This window comes from Desmodus rotundus, chromosome 5 (assembly GCF_022682495.2).
Source record: "Desmodus rotundus isolate HL8 chromosome 5, HLdesRot8A.1, whole genome shotgun sequence".
In the NCBI taxonomy this organism is placed as follows: Eukaryota; Metazoa; Chordata; class Mammalia; order Chiroptera; family Phyllostomidae; genus Desmodus; species Desmodus rotundus.
In genome coordinates, this window is record NC_071391.1 from 35127191 (window position 1) to 35146107 (window position 18917).

The following is an 18917-nucleotide window of genomic DNA, read 5'->3' on the forward strand; positions in this document are numbered from 1 at the left end:
ACCAAGGAGCATAACTGCTGGGTCATATGGTAAGAGTGTGTTTAGTTTCTTAAGAAACTGCTAAACTGTCTTCCAAAGTGGTGGGTACCATTTGCATTCCCGCCAGTAATGCACGAGAGTTCCAGTTGTTCCTTATCTTCACCAGCATTTGGTGCTGTCAGTTTTGGCTATTTTAATAAGTGTGTAGTGCCTTGTTGTTTTAATGTATATTTCTCTGATAACATATGATATGGAGCACCTTTTCATATGCTTATTTACCAGCTGAGTATCTTCTTTGTTGAGGTGTCTGTTAAAGTTTTTGTTTTCTTCAATAGGATTGTTTTCTTATTATTGAGTTTTAACAGTTCTTTGTGTATTTTGGAGAACAGGTCTTTACTAGATGCATCTTTTGCAAATATTTCCCCCCAGTCTGTGGTTTGTCTTCTCATTCTTTTGACATTGTCTTTTGCATACCAAAAGCTTTTAGTTTTAATGAAGTCCAGCTCATCAATTATTTCTGTCAAGGGTCATGCCTTAAAGAGTCATTACTATACCCAAGTGATGCAGGTTTTCTACTGTGTTATCTTCTAGGAGTTTTATAGTTTTGCATTTTATATTTAGGCCTGTGGCCCATTTTGAGTTAATTTTTGAGAAGGATATAAGGTCTCTGTCTAGGTTTGTTTGGGTTTTTTTTTTTCACATGAATCTCCTGTTGTTCTAGCACCATTTGTTGAAGAGACAATCTCTGTTCCATTGTATTTTCTTTGCTCCTTTGTCAAAGATCAGTAAACTGTACTTATAGAGGTCTATTTCTGTGCTCTCTATTCTGTTCCATTAATCTATTTTTCTATTCTTTAACCAGTACCACACTGTCTGGATTTTACTGTAGCTTTGTAGAGAGTCTTGAAGTTGGGTAGTGTCAGTCTTCCAACTTTGTTCTCCTTCAATATTGTCTTAATTATTTGGAGTATTTTGGCTCTCCATATAAACTTTATAATCAGTTGTTGATATCCCCAAAGTAATGTTCTGGAGTTTTGGCTGGGACCGCATTGAGTCTATAGCTCAAAATGTGAAGAACTGACATCTTGACAATATTGAGTCTTCCACCCATGGACATGGAATAACTCTCCATTTATTCACTTCTTTGGTTTAATTCATCAGAGTTTTGTAGTTTTCCTCAAGTAGATCTTGTATACTTTTGTTAGATTTCTCCATAAGCATTTCATTTTGGTGGTGCTAATTAAACAGTATTGTGTTTAATTTCAAATTGTACTTTATTGTTGGTATGTAAAAAAGTGATTCACTTCTGTACATTAACCTTATATCCTGGAACTTTGCTCTAATTGCTTAACAGTTCCAGGAGTTTTTCTGTTGATTTTTTCAGATTTTCTACATAAACAATCATGTCATATAAGAACATGAACAGTTTTGTCTTCCTTCCTATTGTGTATACATTTTATTTCCTTTTCTTGTTTTTATTGCATTAGCTAGAATCTCCAGTGTGATATCAAAAAGGAGAGATAAAAAGAGACACTCTTGCTTTGTACCTGATCTCTAGGGAAAACTTCAAGAAGAAAGCTTCAAGTATGATGTTAGCTGTGGGTTTTATAGCTACTTCTTATCAAAATGAGGAAATTCCCATTTCTTCCCAATTTTCTAAGAGTTTTTTTTATCATGAACAAGTATTATATTTTGTCACGGTTTTTTTTTCTGTATCTATTAATAGGACCATGTGGTTTTTCTTCTTTAGCCTCTCACTGAATGTAGAATTGAGAAGAATTCTCACGGTAGTCCCTTGCGAGCTCCAGCACACCACCACCTTCAAGTATACTTTTGAAGAGGTGTTATTCACTAAAGCCTCATTGGAGAAAGCTATTCACCAGGAGGCTACACAAAAGTGGAGAAGCCCAAGGAAACTGAGTTTCTGGGAACTTTGAAAATATTTTTGACTTCTCACTAAATTACTCAGAACTTGACCCATTTATGTACCTATGAAAACAATACAAGTCTTTATGCAGTTTTAGCAGTTAGAAATTTTTGTGGCATGAAACCTTGGGAAGCAAGAAATTAGTCCAAAACAAAGTTTAATCCAAATTAGTCCAAGACATAATGTAATCCAAGACAAATGTGGTATGATTTCATTTATTAAAGAATAAAAGTTTCCTTCTAATATATTCTGTCCAACTACGAATTTCATTTAAAATCTTTTAGAAAGAGCAAATCCAACTTTTAAAAAACTGCTGGGCAGTTATAATACTCTGGTTCCCAAGTTTTTGTTTTTTTTTTTTTTTAATGAGGCAAGATTACATAGTGGGAGTAGAGGAAGCAAGCTGAAGTGAAATCACTTATGACCATCTGTCATATTAGCCATTATGCATTTCAACATCTGCAACTGAGAAGTCACAGAAGTCAAAAAATAAAAACAAAAAAGACTTCCAAGGAACACAGATTGCCTGATGATGTTGCTAGAATATTTAGCCCTATGTCCATTTCATGTAAAAAATAAATTAAGTATAAATAAGGAGCTGAGGTGGCTGGTGTTTACTCAGGTGTGTTCACAGGTGTGTACTCAGAGTGGGCATGAAAATGGGACCAAATGCCTTTCCTCCTCCACACTCACTACACAAAACTCTCCTCCATGTTGCTGCAGAGTAAGAAAGAGTCCACAAGCCTGGGCTGGACTAGTTGCTGGAAGTCGGAGTCCTGGAGGCCTTCGGGGCAGACCCCAGCCAATCTACGCAGAGCAGCCTGGGGAGAAAACAGAAAAGATGACACAGGTCAGACTGCGCCCCACTCAGGCGCATGTACTGCCTTCAACTACTCAGAGAGATGCATTTCAGGAAGTGGCTTGTTTACCAGGCAATTTGGTCTGATTATCACCTTGACAGCTTAGTCATCCAGTCCTTTTGGTCACCTGACTATCACAGCAATCTCATCACTTGTTTCATTTGTATCTCGGTCACCATGGTGAACGTCATCTGAAAGTCTTCATGATCTTAATAATGGTATTGCCATCTTGGTTTTTCAGTCATTCTAGGAACCTGCTTGTTTTCAAGATCCGTCATTTTAAGTATCTGGTCAACTTAGTGAAATATTTGTTCATCCTAGAGACTAGAATTCCCAGAAGCATCAGTAGAATTATATTCCTGCTTCCAAGTCCTTAGAGAAACCTTAGAATGGAAAGGACTATTCATGTATTCATAAATTCAGCAAGGTTCTGAGTAAAGCATAATGAAATGAGAAGAAAGGAAGAGACAGAAAGGAAGATCATGAAGTTGAAGGAGATGGAGATTCTGCCATCAAGATGGAGATGAACAGGGAAGAGAGGTGCAGGCAGAATGAAACCACTGCCCAGGTCTGCATGTACTGAGAAGTGTACTCCTTCCTGAGCGTGCTATTGTGTTTCACACCCACGTGGACTTGCTCAGCTCTTCTCCATGACATGAAGTCCCTCCCCACTCCTTTCTAGCCAGCAGTTGCATTTACCCTGCGAGGCTTGTCCCACTGTTACATCTTCTAAGAAGCCTTCCCTGATTCCTTGGAGCAGAGACTTCCTCCCACCTCTGTGCATCCACAGCCCCTGCGCTGACCTTAACCTTCTCAAACTCTACTGCAATTGTCTTTGAGGTGTTTATCTCCCACACTACACTCCGAGCTCCTCAAGGGTAGAGACTCTGCTTTTTGTTTTTGGTTTCTACAGTAGACCTGTATCTACAGTAGGTCGAACAAGCTGGCACAGAGTTCAGTAAATGTTTGCTGAAAAAAAAGATCAAATAAAGTGCTTTAAAATTGAGTCGACTGCTAGAGCTACCTAAACCTGTAAATGTGAACTATGTATCTATATAGACCTCTTTACCCATAAGCTGAGGCAGTGCATACTAAATGCTCAATAAATACTAATTCCTTCCCTCTTCTAGAACCTTTACACATCAGGAAACAAGGCGGAAGCTTAAGGATGCCCTTCCCCTGGGAAACATAGACAGGGGCAATAGCTGAAATGGCAGAAGAAGCAAAGAAGGAGGAATGCCGACACAGTGTTTCATTTAATACTTACAGGATACTGCAAGGTAACTATCATGATTTCCAATTGGAAATAAGGACACTAAGGTTCAGAGAAGGAAAGTGGCCTTCCCAAGATCACATAGCAGTTCAGCTCCAAGGTCCTCATACCAACACATAACAGCAGGATGCTGCAAACCCAGGACATTAGTTTATACTGAGTATAAGGCAGGAATAGAACCCATTACCTAGACATGAGAGGTAACCTGTTGCTGAGAAATCACCAAGATGGTGAAAAAGAGGATGCCTTTCGTTGGTTGTTGGACTAACAGGCTCTGTCATGTCCAGTGGATCAAGAAGGGACATGTGTCTCTGTGTTCAGGGGCAGGGTCTGAGACACTAGTGGCAAGAAGCACACTCCAGGAGATTGTCTCATATTAGTGTGCCCTGTTTCTCCAGGGGTATGATTTCCCTAAGAGCTAAAGAGGCTGACTGCATGGCACTTTCTGATTGCTCTTGATCCAGCTGGGAGAAATAACCCCATTACCCTTGAGTTGTCACAGTAAAAACAAGCCAGGGATATTCAGCAGATGAGGGTGTGAGGCTATCACTGTATTTTATATCAACGGCGATAAAATAAAGCAAGGTGGAGGGAGGAAGAAAGACAAAGAAATAGAGGAAAATAGACCCAAAAAGAGAAAATAAGGTAGAAGAAAGTAGCGAAAAGGCAGAGAAAAGGAGAGAACAGAAAAACAGAACAAAAAAGGAAGTACTAAAACCGAGACACAGAGATGAACTGATGAAAAAAATGAGACCAAGAGTGAAAGGGAGATGGAAAGAGAGAAAGATGACGACAAAGAAAAAGAGAGCACACTTCAAGGCAGGAGAATCATAGGAGAGAGGTTGGAGGAGGTGAGGAGTCAGGAAGAGGAGGAGAGAGAGGGCTGGTGCTGATAAAGAGAGAAAGAGAAAGGCGAGAGAGGAACCCCTAAGAGAGCAGGGAACCTCTACAAAACACAAGAGAACTAGAAACAGACCTGAAAAAACACAAAGGCAATAGACACCCAGGGTCCCCAGAAAGTCTGCAGGTCATGAACCCAAACCATCTAAAAGCACCCCCTTCTCAGCATCCAGGGGCTCAAAGGACCCTAACCTTTCTGAAGCCTTTCTCTCGGCGGCTGCTTTCCTCAGAGGGTTAACAGCCAGTCATCCCAGAATCTCATCCCCAGACAGTCTGAAAACACCTAAGTACTTAACAAGCCTGGCAGCCCACTGACAGCCACTCCAATAAGGAAAAATCAATCCTGTTTGCAGGAGGCACTCTGTGCTGCCACTTCCCCAGACATGGGAGAAGAGGATTGAAGTGTCCTCCATCTGCCTGAAAGGAGCCTTTGAAACTGAGGATGGGCAGGAGAGGTAGCCTCCAACTCCATCCGTCAGGCCCGGTTCCCAGTGGCCCCCATCTCACCAGCCAGGGGGCAGCAAATATGGATTCCCTTCCACCAGCCAAACCACAAACACCCATCAACATGGGGGGAGGGTCGCACTGAGGGCGGGGAGACAGTCTATCAGCCAGGCCAGAAATAGTCACCAAACCCAAGGAGAAACAAAGAGCTGGAAAAGGATAACAACCTTAAGAAGGTCTCAGGCTAGAGGGGGCAAAATTCAAATCCCCCCATGAGCCAAGGTAAAAAGACCAGGGCCGCACGACATAGGGGGAGAAAGCATGGCTAGAAACAAGAAGGTTCAGTCAAAAGTCAAGACCTGCAGCACCAGGCAGGCCTGTGTTTGAATTCAAGAGCCTCACTGTGTAACACCTGGAACCCCAGATAACACAACCTGCCTCCTAATGAGGAAAAGGAAATCCAAGCAGGCAGGCCCAGGTGCGTCGGGGTGCTCCTTGCCTTCAAGCATGGAGAGCTCCCAGGAAGCTTCGTGGAGGAGAGGGATTCTGATCTAAGTCTTGAAGGGGCTGCTGGCAGAGCTGTAGAAAGGGTACCTGCTGGGAACAAGGGCCAAGGGTGGCCCACCGCACTCTGGCTGAGCCAGAAGGATGGGGCCTGGAGGCAGTGGGAGGCCTTCAGATGCCAAGGGGGTGTCAGAGCCCAACTGTGAAGGGCTGGACCTCAGGGACAGTAGCCATAGGTACTGAGGACCATGGAAGTGTCATAGCTATAAACCGTCATCAGGAAAATGAGCCCAGCATCCAGGTAGAGGGTGGATTAGGGAGAGAAGGGCTCTCTTTAGCCTGCAGCAACTTGTCCCCAGCAAGAAATTTAATCCCTTTTTCCCTGGGAAGCCCTTTAAGAGATGGAACACAGTAGCCACACCTTTCTGTGTGCTCTTCTTTGAACTTATAATGACAATGAAAAAGGAATCGTAACAAGCCCACATATCTGAATGGAGCTTAGTTTTCCAGCATTTTCTCAGCACTTAGTCAGTGTCAGCAGTTGCCAGCTGCCCGAGTTGTCGAGGTAATGGTAGTTGGGGCCAATTATTATGAGTTTGCCAGGTATTAACTCTCTCCCCATTTGACTCCCTAGACCAGACAAAATTAAGAAGCTCTGCAAACTTGGATGAAAAAATTATGTTTTTGCATTCACTAACCTCCAGCTGAAACTTAGCCTTTCCCTCAGTTGTGAATGTAGCAACAAACCATGAAGCCTCAGCAGTTCCTGCGGCTTGTTCACCAGCAGAAATCCCAGAACCTTTCGTTTGTCAGGACGGTTGCAGTTTCAAACATCACTCACGCTCATCGCTACTCAGGTGACGACGCTTACTAGACCTGCTGCCAGATCTTATTTAAATTATTAAGTAAAATGTGTGTATATTAACACATCATGTGTTTAAGTAACTGGTTTCTTTTTTAATTCTATATTATTTTATTGTATGCCTTTAAAATATTATTCTGAGAAGGGGTCCATAAGTTTTGCCAGATCACCAAAGGCACAAGAAAGGTTAAGGTTGCTCTGCATGTACCAGAATAAAAGCCCCATGAGAGCAGAGATATTTGTCTTATTGTTTCATAGCTATCTCCCCGTAGCATAGGAGAGTGCATGATACATTGAATTACTCAGTAAATATTTACTGAATAAAATGTATAGCATGTAGTGACCTACCCAATATCACATAGGTCATTAACGGCAAAACTGAGACAGGTGTGTCTGACTATAATGCCCTGCTGTTTCTACCACACAATGCCCATCAGGAGCTCCCAGAGATGATGGGAACTCTGTTACAACAAGATGGGTGAGAAAGGGGCTTTACAGTGACACAGCTTGAAGGATCTCTAAATCCATCACTTCTCCCTTGCATTTGTTGAGGACCAATCAAGGCTCTGGATGTTAAACAGCCTATATATCCAATGGCTTCCCTGCTCCTCCACATTTCCAGCTGGAAGCTGCTCTAGTCTGAGATTCGTTATAGCCCAGCAAGGAGGAGTACAGGGACAAAGCATGCATCTTCCATCAGGTGCTCCTGGATGAATTAATCAGTGACCCAGGCATCAAGGAGAAGCTGGGTGGGGACCTCCCAGGATGTGCTTGCTTGGTTTAGGGTGAAGATCCTGGGGACTGGCTGAATAATACTCTGTCCTATCCTATTGCCCTGGTCCTATTTGGCAAAGGAGAGAAGGAAGCCACGAAGCTTTCCTCCAAGGAGGAAGGGAGGCTCGCTCACTATGTCCAGTTTGGAGAGGCAGGAGATGTTCAGACCCTAGCTCCCACGTGTGTCAAGCCCCAGAATGTCACTAACCATGTAGCATTCCGCCACCCAGCCACTCTGGTCTTGATTGCTGTGAGGATTCCCTAGAACCTCGAAGGCTTGTGGTTCCCCCATCTTTCACATATATGACCAAATATAATTTTCTTCAAAATTTTATAAATTATGTGAACCAGTATTACTCTTATCACCATTTTAAAGAGAAAAGTTGAAGCCCACAGAAGTTCCAGGGCTTACCCAAACCAGCTATGGCATAGCCAGCACTCCTGACCAGGGAGAAAGATGGGGGAAGACTGAGAACTCACCAGGCAGGCCACGAGCACAGCATCACTGCTGTTCCTCTCGGAGGGTGATCGGCAGAGCTCAATGAGGCGGGACATACCTGTGTGAGACATGCAGAGAATCTCAAGCCCTGGATGGGGACCAGCGTGGCCAGGCCTGACCTGGGGGTGCTCCACTCTCTCTCACTCAGCTCCGTGTGTGGGGCTTGTGGAAGCAGGTGGCTCCCAGGGCCCCTATCAGCCTTCCAATCAACTGGGGAAGGAGAGTGAACCCACCTGGAGGAGCTTGTGGTGGAGACCTGCTACCTCAGGTGTGAACAGACCTGTGCCAGGGCCAGGATACTGGCCAGCACTGAACTTAGTTAAGACTGCAGTGAAGGTAGCACAGGTCTCTCTGAAAGAGAGATACTTCCATGCAGGCATTTCTGATTTTACCAGAGCTAGCTTTAGTGTTTACATCTTCATCAGTGGAACTGTCAGTACCTTCTTTCCCCCCCCCCAATTGCTTATCAGTCAGAAAATATATTGTAGCTGAAACTATGGAAAACTACAGATTAAATTAATGTTGCCTAGGCCTTCACAGAAAATAAGTTAAATAAATGACTTGCTTTTCAATGCAAGTTGACTTTATTCAACAAGTCAATTGTCTACAACAAGTCTTATGGATCTGGAATCCTCTGTTGCCCCAGGGTCACCTCTTGCCATCCTTGTTGTACCTGGATGACAGGCAGCCTTGCCAGGCCTGTTCTTAGGCCTGTGCCTGGAGCAGCGCCCTTTCTCAGCCTTCACAGCAGAGTAACTCCTCAAAGCACAGCTGGAGACTCACCTCCTTACTAAAATATATTTTTACCCACCCAAATAAATGTGGGCTACTGGACATAGTTTGAGCATTGCTCTATGACATTCAAATGCAGATGTTTCTTTTCATACCTGCCACTCTATTAGGCCTAAGTCCCTGTGGTCAGGACAATGTTATGGTCAATGTTATACGCCAGCCCTCGGAACAGAGCTTAGCATAGAGTGGGTATCTGAAAACATTTACTGGGTAAATAAGTGACTAACTGAATGAATGAGTGATTTCATGAGTGAATTAATAAATGAATTAATGATGAATAAATAAGTGTGCTAATGAATAAATAAGCAAAAGAATGAATTCATGAGTGAATGAACAAATGAGTAAATAAGTAATTAAGTGAATGAATGAGGAAGTGAATAAGCGAATGAAAGAACGGGGTCCTGAGTAACAGGAATACTGCCAGTGAGTCACTGTTCTGGCCAACTAAGACTTCTCTAGGCCTTTCCTGTCTCTTGCTGCAGCCCAGAGTACAAGCTGGACTAGGGACTGTACCCCGGGCCTCTGTCCCAGCATTTCCCAGAGAGCGGGGCTCACCCAGCCAGTCCTTGCTCTGACTCCTCTGTTGCTATCACGAAATCAAGGCTGTTCCCATCTCCAAGCCCCTGCCCCCTTCCACAGCCAGCACTCAACCACTTACAGCTCAGCCGCACAGCCTCCCGTGCCACCTCTGGGTCTCGGCTGAGACGGGCTAGGGTCACTGCAGCCTTCTGCTGGACTCGCTCACAGGCTGCCACCTCAGCAGGGGTCCCAGATCTTGGCTTCTCAGACAACATGCCCATGATAAGCTGGACCCCTGGACAAGAGGAAATGAATAGTTTGTACCTGCTCCAATGAGGAGCCCTCCCCTTGGGGCCAGCTGGATGGATAGCTGCAAGGCTCAAGCACAGGCTGTCAGAATGAGTTAGTGGTCTCCTACAGAAAGGAATTTAGACAAGGACACCTCTTCTCCTTCTGCCCTGGGCGTGTCTCTGAATGCATGTACCAAGTCACCGTACTTGGAAAGGACATTTGGAGGACATTTCATTTTACTTTTTTAATGCTATTACTGAGTTTTTTTACCTCATGCCTGGCACTGTGCTAAATGCCCAACACATGCATGATCCCCTAAAATCTTCCAATAGCCTCATGAACTTGGTACTAGTATAATTCACTTTGAGGTCCAGAGAGAAGTAAAGTATCTTTTCCAAGGTCATGCAGTTAGGAGTTGGGGAGCTGGTATCAGAACTCAGGTAATATGGCTCTTCCCCATCACCTCTTCACCTCTGATGCCGGCTGCATCCTAAGTCAGGTCCAGCAGTGATGGGTCCCCTGGTGGGAGGTAACCCAAACCGAGGCTGACTGAGCAATAGATCAAAATACTTTAGAAGTGATTTAAACCCTAGAGGAAGCTAGAGTAGTTGGATTGAGAGAGTTAGGCCTGAATTTGTTTGGCTGACTGAGAAGCCTTCCCACCCTCCCGTGAGAGCAGATCTGTCTTCTTTTTGTCCCACAAACTCACACCCACATGCACTGCCACCTCGTGCTTTTGCCCACCTAAGTCTCTCTGCAGGCAACGTCATTTTCCCTGCCACTCTCTAACAGTTCCCATCTGCAGGCAGTAGCAAAATTCTGCCTTCTATGGGAGGTACTGCACTAGCCCTCACTCGCCTTTCCTGTACCCAGTGGCACTTGCAACTTTGGAACTTAAACCAGACATGGCCCACAGATGTATTTTGCTTTGTTCTCTTGCTTCACACAGTGTCTAAAATATTTGTTAAATTTTTGATAATATGAAAATTGGGAGATTTCCACCTTCTAAAAAATTACTGCCTCATCTGACATCCCTGGGCCCACAATGCTTCATGACAACAATTGGTCGAAGCTTATTATAAGCTTCCTCTTTTAAATGAGACCGATCCAGTCCCTGCTGAGCCCACATCACCCATTTATATTACCTGTCTGGGTGCTGTAGGCATCTAAGTTTGCAGCCTTTAACTTCGACCACAGGGCCAGAAGTGTCCTTGGTGTCCTATAGTGTCCTATAGTCCAACACCTCTCTCTCCCCCATTTCACAGACGAGTGCCTGAGGTCTGGGAAGAGGAAGTGACTTCCCAAGGTCACACAGGAGTCAGTTCCAGTCCAGTGCCTCGGCCATGTGCATCTCTGAATCTTATTTGAACCACATACAATTTTTAACTCTCCTAGATCCCTATGCACAGGGACTGTGAGTTACTTAGTTATAAACCCTAAGACTATTTAGGCTTGGGGAGGGGCCATTTCTCTCTCTGGGGAGCTTTGTAAGTATCCCATTTCTTCCTTCTATGGGCACAAGGGACTCTGAAGGTCCTGCCTTTCTTAGAACCAATCATCTCTGCCACCACCTACTCTAACCTTGAGAAAGGTGGTTCTCTCCGAAACTGTCTCCATCATCACGGATTAGAACATGGTCTTCAGGTCCCTGTGCCCACATGTCCCTAAGACAAGTTCATGGCTATTAATGTCCTGTGATATGAATGTCATAGCCTATGAGGACACGAACTGGGGGCACCGTGTTGACAACTTTGGGAAATTCCACAAGCTTAAGAAATTTTACTAGCTCTTCCTGGTTAAGGTTTCCATAAAGAAGCCATTTTCCCATGTTCAGCTTAGCACCTGGAATAGTTTCTCACATAACCAGCAGGTAAGCTCCACGGGGCAAGGATTTTTGTCCATTTCCTGCATGCATATGTCTAAAGGATCCAGGTAGTGCTTAGCTTGTATATTTGCAGAGTGACTATCAAATGAATGAATGTTAATGCATTCATGTTAAAAGTCTTACAGATGTATAAAAACAAAGTTGTCTTTAAACATATAGTTTATAAGTCTAGAAAAAGGTAAAATGCTATGAAATTGGGGCTGCCTAGGAAAATCCAGAATGTGTTTCCTAAGTTCTGGCCAGGCTCAATGGCAAAAACATCTCCTGGGAGCTGTGGGGAGTTGCAGCTTCGGTGACCAGCCCCCAACATCATGGTTCCCCCCAAACAGTCTCTCCAGCTCAGCCCCTAGCCCCACAAGGAGAAGCAAAACTAGCTGAAAGGGGGATATTGAGGCCAATAGATTGGCAACCAAGAGCTGGGGCTGCCCTGGCCTGCCTCCCAGGGTAAGGATGACTAGCGACCACAGTCACTGCCCTCCTGTGGCCCCGTTCATCCAGCTCCCATCACCAACAACATACACGATTTGGGGCAGGGCAGAGACAAAATCACCAGAGTGCAGGGCAAGGTACCTCAGAGTCTCATGCATGCCGGTAAGAGGACTGCCTTCCAAAGCCCAGGCTGTACAGCAGGGCTTGCCCTGGCCGGCCCAGGAGGCCTGCTGTCCGCGCCATCATCCCACAGACAAGCCACCTTTTGTAAATAGCCTTCATCAAACTCTTCAGTAGAACCACGTAAGACCGCCACTGTTCCCCGAAAGAGCAGATACACGTAGCACAGTGCTCCTTCTGTGCCGGATCCACTTCTGACATGCTTCCTATTCGTCTTCACATCATTCCTGTGAGGTCAGTATCAGTATTATTCCCATGTTGCAGGTGGAAACACAGAGGGTCTACAGCTAGTAAATAGCAGAGCCGTTCAGTCTGTTTTCAGTTTTCACGGTGTCAACTGCTACGCCATCCTCCCTCACCTGCATTATTTTATTGTAGATGTCACACTTTTGTCACATTATCACTTCTGTCTAGCTGGCCTCTCCTTCTAGACTCTGATATCCTCTGTGTTCATTTGTTTAGTACAATGCTAGGCACATACTAGGTCTCAATAATTATTGACTGAATGAGTTCATTCATAGTACTGTATAAACCACAAAATCCTCTACAGGTGCTAGATATTCCAGTCCCAAACCCACAGGCCTCTGGTGACCCACTCCTGCCAAGCACTTGAACTTAAGGCTTCAAGTGCTGAAGGAACAGGCCACAAATGACACCCCTCAGACTCCCCACCTCAGCGCTCAGGTCAGTTTTTCATTATTAGCTCATCACATAGAATTAACACAAAATGGTGTCTTTCAATTAGCAATAGAGCAATGGGGGGTGAGGAATGTGTATGTTAGTCAAAACAACAGGGCAACCCCGGAAAAGGGGCTTTAACAAGAGCAGAGGCAACTGGCCCTGGCTCCCAGCCCCCTTGTCCTCATCAGCGTCTGGTTTCCAACCGGTTGCTAATTGCTCCCTTATTTCCCTGTCACAGGAAGCCCTCACACTCTGCTCCCAGCTGCAAGGAGGCTGGCCTGTCCTCCAGCACAGACTGCTTAGATCAGCTTCTGTCCAAGGGAACCTGGCTCCCTTCCCATGGATCCCTTCCCAGCACAAGGTGGGAGCAGGGGAGAGAGTGCAAAACAGGTACTCTCAGGTGAGGGGTCAAGGGATCCAGCTGGCCCCGACCTGCTCCCACACTCCTTGGGCTCTTCAGCTTTCCACTGAGGCCAAGTCCAAGAGGATAGGAATGATTTGAAACTAGAACGCATCCTCCTGTAGGAATAGACTTCTACTTTTTGGATCATGAAATCTCTGTCTTCCCTCACCACATTAGTGAAAAGAGCAACTGCCGCCCGCCCACCTTGTGTCTACCTTACCCTGTGCCCTGCTTTATCTTCCACGTGGCCCTGCCACCATCTGATCTCTGTCTCCTGTTCACTGTCTCCCACTAGGATTGGAGCTCCATGAAGGGGAGTGAACATTTACATACGGGTCCAGCTGCACACAGAAGCACCCACGTACATACTCACGCAATTGTGGAGACCTGCAGGTACAAATTTGTATGCTTCCACATAGGCCTTCGCACAAACACAAAGGCACACGGTTCTGGATAGGCACATAGCACACACAACCTGCACTCTGCTAAAAATACGTACCATTCTCCTGAATGATGTCAGAGGCACACTGCTCTAGAACAGACATGTTCGCCAAGATGGTCACAATCTGGAAAAGAGAATTGAGAAGCTAAGAAAATGGGCACATCTGAGCCAAAAGGTGCTCTCTACACACAGGTGAGCCAGGGATGACAATACTTTCCTACAGCCTGTGATTCCTTACTGTGCACCTGGCCCATCCTTCCTGGGTATTTTCTTTTATCCTCTGGACTCCTGCCACCCAGATGTGCTTCTCCAGGGACTTGAGGCCTATTCATCAGCATATGGCCCTGGGATGAAACCCAGGATGCCACTGGAGAGAACAATGTCACCTGAGTGAAGACAAGTGACACTTTCTGCAGGGTCCTTCTGGTCCCAGGCCCTGAAATGCAGATGGAACTGGCAGGTTCCTGGCTGGCCTCTGCCCTGGATTGGGTTCCCTCCACCTAGCTTTTTGCCCTGACACTGAACCCCACCTACTTTCAACCTACAATTAATGGAGACTAAGGTCAAGTTAGAGAACATGAGTGGGCTACAAGGGCAGCAATACACCCCAAGTATCAGGTATTATATAGAATCTGCTGAGAAAGTTCATGCTCAGCTGCACTTTACAAGTCTGTGGCCTGCAAGCTTTGTTTGTTGTTCATCACTAAGGGACTGTGCCTGTCCTAAAGGGATGCTGACACCAGGTGGACAGTGAGCCATGGTTACAACCTCATGGGCTGGGCAGCCAACAGCTCACCCATCCCTGCCCCCTGGCCTAGTCAAGGTTGCAGAGAGAGCTCACAGCACAAAACTGGATTAAGGAACCATCAAGGGACCCATGGCAGACCTCCAAACTGTACAGGGTGCCAATTTACCCCTGGAAAATGTGGAAAACCCGGCATGTTACCTCGGACACCACCCACTGCTCCTGACATAAACAGCAAAATGAAAATCCACGGAAACAGCACTCCCACGTGGCAATCGCAATGAGTAGTAAAATAAAACAATACTTCTCATTGGTGCAGGCCTATCTCCTTTGAAAGGTTTCTCCAGTATAACTGGAGGTTGTGCCCTGCTTCTGAGGAGGCAGCTGGCAGTCTCCTGAGGACAGTTTGGGCGGCTTAAATTCTGAAACTGGCTTATTACTGGATAGCGATATGACATTCACCAAGAAAGGGTGTTAGCTAGATTTTAATTGGTTCAATGTTGACATAAGACTCTGGATAACAAATGCATGTAATAGTTCTCTTCTCAACAGAAAGAAAAAGTTTGCCATATTAATAGAATATCTACCTCCCCACTTCCCCACTAAACAGATGTTGAAAAGGGAGATGCATCCCAGGCTGCTGAGGCATCCGTGTGTGTCAGCCCCTTCCAGCTCAGATCTGGGCAGGGGCCTGGCTGGGTGAGCATGCCTGGGGAGGGCTGCCAGGGGAGAGACAGGAGACTCCCCCAAACTCTTGGTCCCAAAGGCAAGTCTGCCCTACCAAATGTGTTAGGAAGGGAGTGAGGAACTCCTGTTTGCATTTTAGAAAGATAGTTGTACTAAAGCAGGGTTCATTCTTGAAAGCCCCACCCTTTTAAGATTATGAGTGTTTGTGGGCGAGTGGAAGGAGTTAAAGGAAAAATGTGAGTTGAAGATGTAGTTGAAAAATGAAAGGTTCCCCAAGAGGCACAGAGTGAACAATCTGAGAAAGGAGACCCAAGGCCAAGTCCATGACAGATTACATTCGGGTTGGCTTTCTCTAGGCCGTCAGCAGGGGCAGGGAGCTTGACCTCTGCTCCCACCACACAGCAGCCACTACACTCCAACCATCACCAGCCTGGCCTCTCTGAATAGATATGCTTGCTTGATGCTTGACATACTGATCCAAAGGGGAAGGGAGCGAGGCAGGAAAGGAGGAAATGAGGGAGGAAGGGAGGGGGAGAGGGAGGAAGGATAAAATTTAAAAAAGAAAAAAAAACCTTTGTCTGCAGCATCGAGTTCATTACATGGCAATTATTAGCTGTGTCACAGACACAGGTAGGTCTTTGTGTCAGACTAATTTAGACCCTGTTAATGAAAATTGCTTCCTCTTTACAGAACCCGTACCCCATGTGGTTTTCTGAGGCACAGATGGAGCATTCAATTAAGCACAATTTGAATAAATGCCAATTAGGCCCTTGCTTCGAGGCCCCTATTTTGAAACATCCTAACGTGTACCGTGATGTAGCGGGGAAGGGAGATCAAAGTTTCTTCTCACAGTCAAGCCCAGGGCTGGGACTTCAGGGACAACTGGTTTATCTCAGACACCAGAGAGCAACGCTGTCAGGGGACAGAGTGCAGGAGCCAGGAAGGCAGTTCTCCCCTGGCCCAGGCTGATTCCATCCTGTCTGATGATTTTCAATTAAGTCCGATTCCTCCTGAGAGACAAGGCACTGTACCTTTTGCAGTTATTTGGTGAACAGAGAGAACACCAGGCTCTGGAGCCACCCTATTTGAGAGGCAAGGTAGTGTACTGGCCAAGCACATGCGTCAGCCTAGTCCCAGATCTTGGTTCTATCCTTCATTTTCCATGTGCTCTTGGCCATGCTACTTCACCTTTTGTGCCTCGGTTAATGATGGTGTAGTAGATTTCTATTCCTACTCTAACAAGTTACCACAAACTGAGTGGCTTAAAACAACACAGTTTTATCTTGTAGTTCTGGAGGTCAGAAGTCCTATATGGGTCTAACGGAGGGAAAATCAAGGGGTTCACTGAGGTGCATCCCTCAGGAGACTCTAGAGCCCATGTCCTTGTCTTGTCTAGTTGCTGGAGGCCACTTGCATTCCTTGGCACATGGTTCCACATCAGTCTGACCCTGCTTCCTCAATCACACCTCAGTCCTGACTCCGATCCTCTCGCCTCCTTCTTAGAAGAACACTTGTGGTTACTGGGCCCACCTGGACAATCCAGGATAATATCAAGATCCTTCAACTAATCACATCTGCAAAATCCCTTTGGCTATGTAACGTAGCTCATTCAAGGTTTGGGGATTCGGATGTGGACATCTTTGGTGGGGTGCATTATTTGGCTTAACCCAGGAGATCCAAATGAGATAATTGATAAGACTATTATGAGAATTAAATTAGTTAATGTTTTGTCAAGCACCTAGAACATTTGTTAAATAGAATGAGTATAATTTGCCTGAAGGAAACAACCTGCAAGTACCCAGACCTTGAAGGACTGGGTCGAGGCACACTAACCCAGTGCTGCCACATGTTCCGCGGTTGTGAGATCATTCCCGAAGGGAGGCAAGCTCCCAGATCTTCCCAGCAGAGAACCCAACAAATGTTGTGCTTATTACTTTCTGTTATATTTTGAAATCATTTTCCCTTTTACCTCCCAAAGACTGATGGACCACCTAAGGAAAATTGAGGTGAAGAGCAAATTGAACCATAATAGCAAGGGAGCCCCCCATGTCACTGGTTCAAAAAGAAATGGCCCTATGTGGGAAGAAGAAGTTCGGCAAAGCCTTTTGGTATTAGCATATACATGGAGGAAAAGATTTACTCTGTGCTGGCCCAGGGCAGGTGCCCCAGGGACACCTGTCCCCAACCCACCCCAAAGGCGTGAACCAGCCTTGTCTCACATCCTTACTGATGTCTGCCTGTGCCCACACACCCACTCTGTCTCTGTCCCTTGTGTGCTCTGTGTAAACTAACACTGAAGACCATACCACATAAATAACAAGTGAGGATTACCCAGGATGACCAAATACAGGCAGGTGCTCTGTCTAATAGAACTTGCAACACAGGATAGCTGCCATATATTTAATGAAAAATTATTATTGCTCTTATGCTGTGCAGTAATTAGGACAAAAAGGCCAACAGTTCATATGACTGTAATTAGATTACTCTTTAATTGCTAGATGGAATATTCAGATTTCTGTTATCACTGTGTTTACTCTCTAAAAGCTGTATCAACCATGCCAACTGCAGCCCTGAGACCAGCCAGCAAAATCCCTTCCAGCTTCAAGGGAAAGCCCACTGCTTTTCCCTGCCCTGCGTCTTCCCTCCACACCACTTCCTCTACCAAGGAGCAGAAGGAACCAAGACAAGGATGTTGGTCTGAAGGACAAAGGGGTCTGAGAGAAGAAGGGTGTGGTCTCTTTGAACACACTGTGTCCACTGTTCTAAGTGGCTCACTGTCTTTACCACCCCCTCATAACACACACACACAACTTGCATACACACACACACACACAGATTGAAACAACACTCACTCACCACCACATTAAGTACATTCCCTGGCCCTCCCTTCCTGGCCCAAAGCTGGCATTCCCCATCTCAGACCCACCCCAGCTCCTGGTTCCGTCACAGACCTCTGTCCTGCTCGTGTCTGAGTATACACTTCGGTGCTAACCACTTGACGAGCATCATACCATCTGATCATTATAATGACACCAGGAGGGAGAAAATAGTATTATTCTCATTACCCAGATGAGAAAAGTGTGACTTAAAGAGATCAAGTGATTTGTCTAAGGTCACACAGCTAGGAAACGGCAGAGCCAGGATTGGAACTCAGGTCTGTCTGAACCCAAAGCCTGTGTTGTTTCTACTATGTCATATATGTATATGACAGGACTTTATAAATTACAGAGGTATTTTTGGATGTGAGTTGAAATTATAATCCCTAGTGATGGTTTTCACAGTGAGGTCTCAGAAATGCTACGCAATCTGGACATTCTAAAATGCCAAGCAGACAATGTGTTTTCATGGAAAGTGTGTACCGGCATCCCCCACCTCTGTGACAGAAATGAATTCCGAAGGCCACAGAAGGTCAGGCTCAGGGGAAGTCGGTGTTGTGGGCTAGATGAGACAGCAAGGTCTCTTTCACCCTCAGTTGTCACTGCTTGGCAGGCAGGGCAGAGGTGAGCCAGCATGAGACAGCTCCTTTCCCACCGCCCACGTCACACCTGTGGCTGGGTTCCCTGGGGAACAGGACCCCTAGAAAATACCTCCTGGGGATTACAATTTGGGCCACACAGATGGTTTTTTAGCAGGGAGTTTTTCTGGGGAAGGAAGAACCCAGACACAGTGCTGCCCTCACCCCAGTCCACACCCCAAGAGGGGTACAGGATAGGCATGGCCATCGAGGCTTCTGCTGGACAAATGGAGTGGACTCAGCTTGCTGAGATGATGGAAAGGTTCTCATCGAGATGTCCAAATGGAGACGGACCAAGTATAGATCCAAGACCAAGAGGCTCCGCAC

At 45.7% G+C, this 18917-nt stretch overlaps 1 protein-coding gene across 6 annotated transcripts in view; it reads right to left on the reverse strand.

The window, feature by feature from the left end:
- Positions 1-2081: 2081 nt before the first annotated feature.
- INSC (INSC spindle orientation adaptor protein) overlaps positions 2082-18917 on the reverse strand; it is a 117042-nt gene continuing 100206 nt past the window's right edge. For 5 of the 6 annotated variants that reach the window (XM_045194212.2, XM_045194210.2, XM_024558981.3 and 2 more), the window contains 4 exons: positions 13702-13768; positions 9473-9628; positions 8004-8080; positions 2087-2727 (listed from right to left, as the gene is read on the reverse strand). In XM_045194212.2, the coding sequence (XP_045050147.2) occupies positions 2599-2727; positions 8004-8080; positions 9473-9628; positions 13702-13768 (429 nt within the window). In that variant the 3' untranslated portion in view covers positions 2087-2598. Of the gene's footprint in view, positions 2728-8003; positions 8081-9472; positions 9629-13701; positions 13769-18917 lie in introns of all 6 variants that reach the window. The other variant, XM_071221620.1, reaches the window with a different exon arrangement.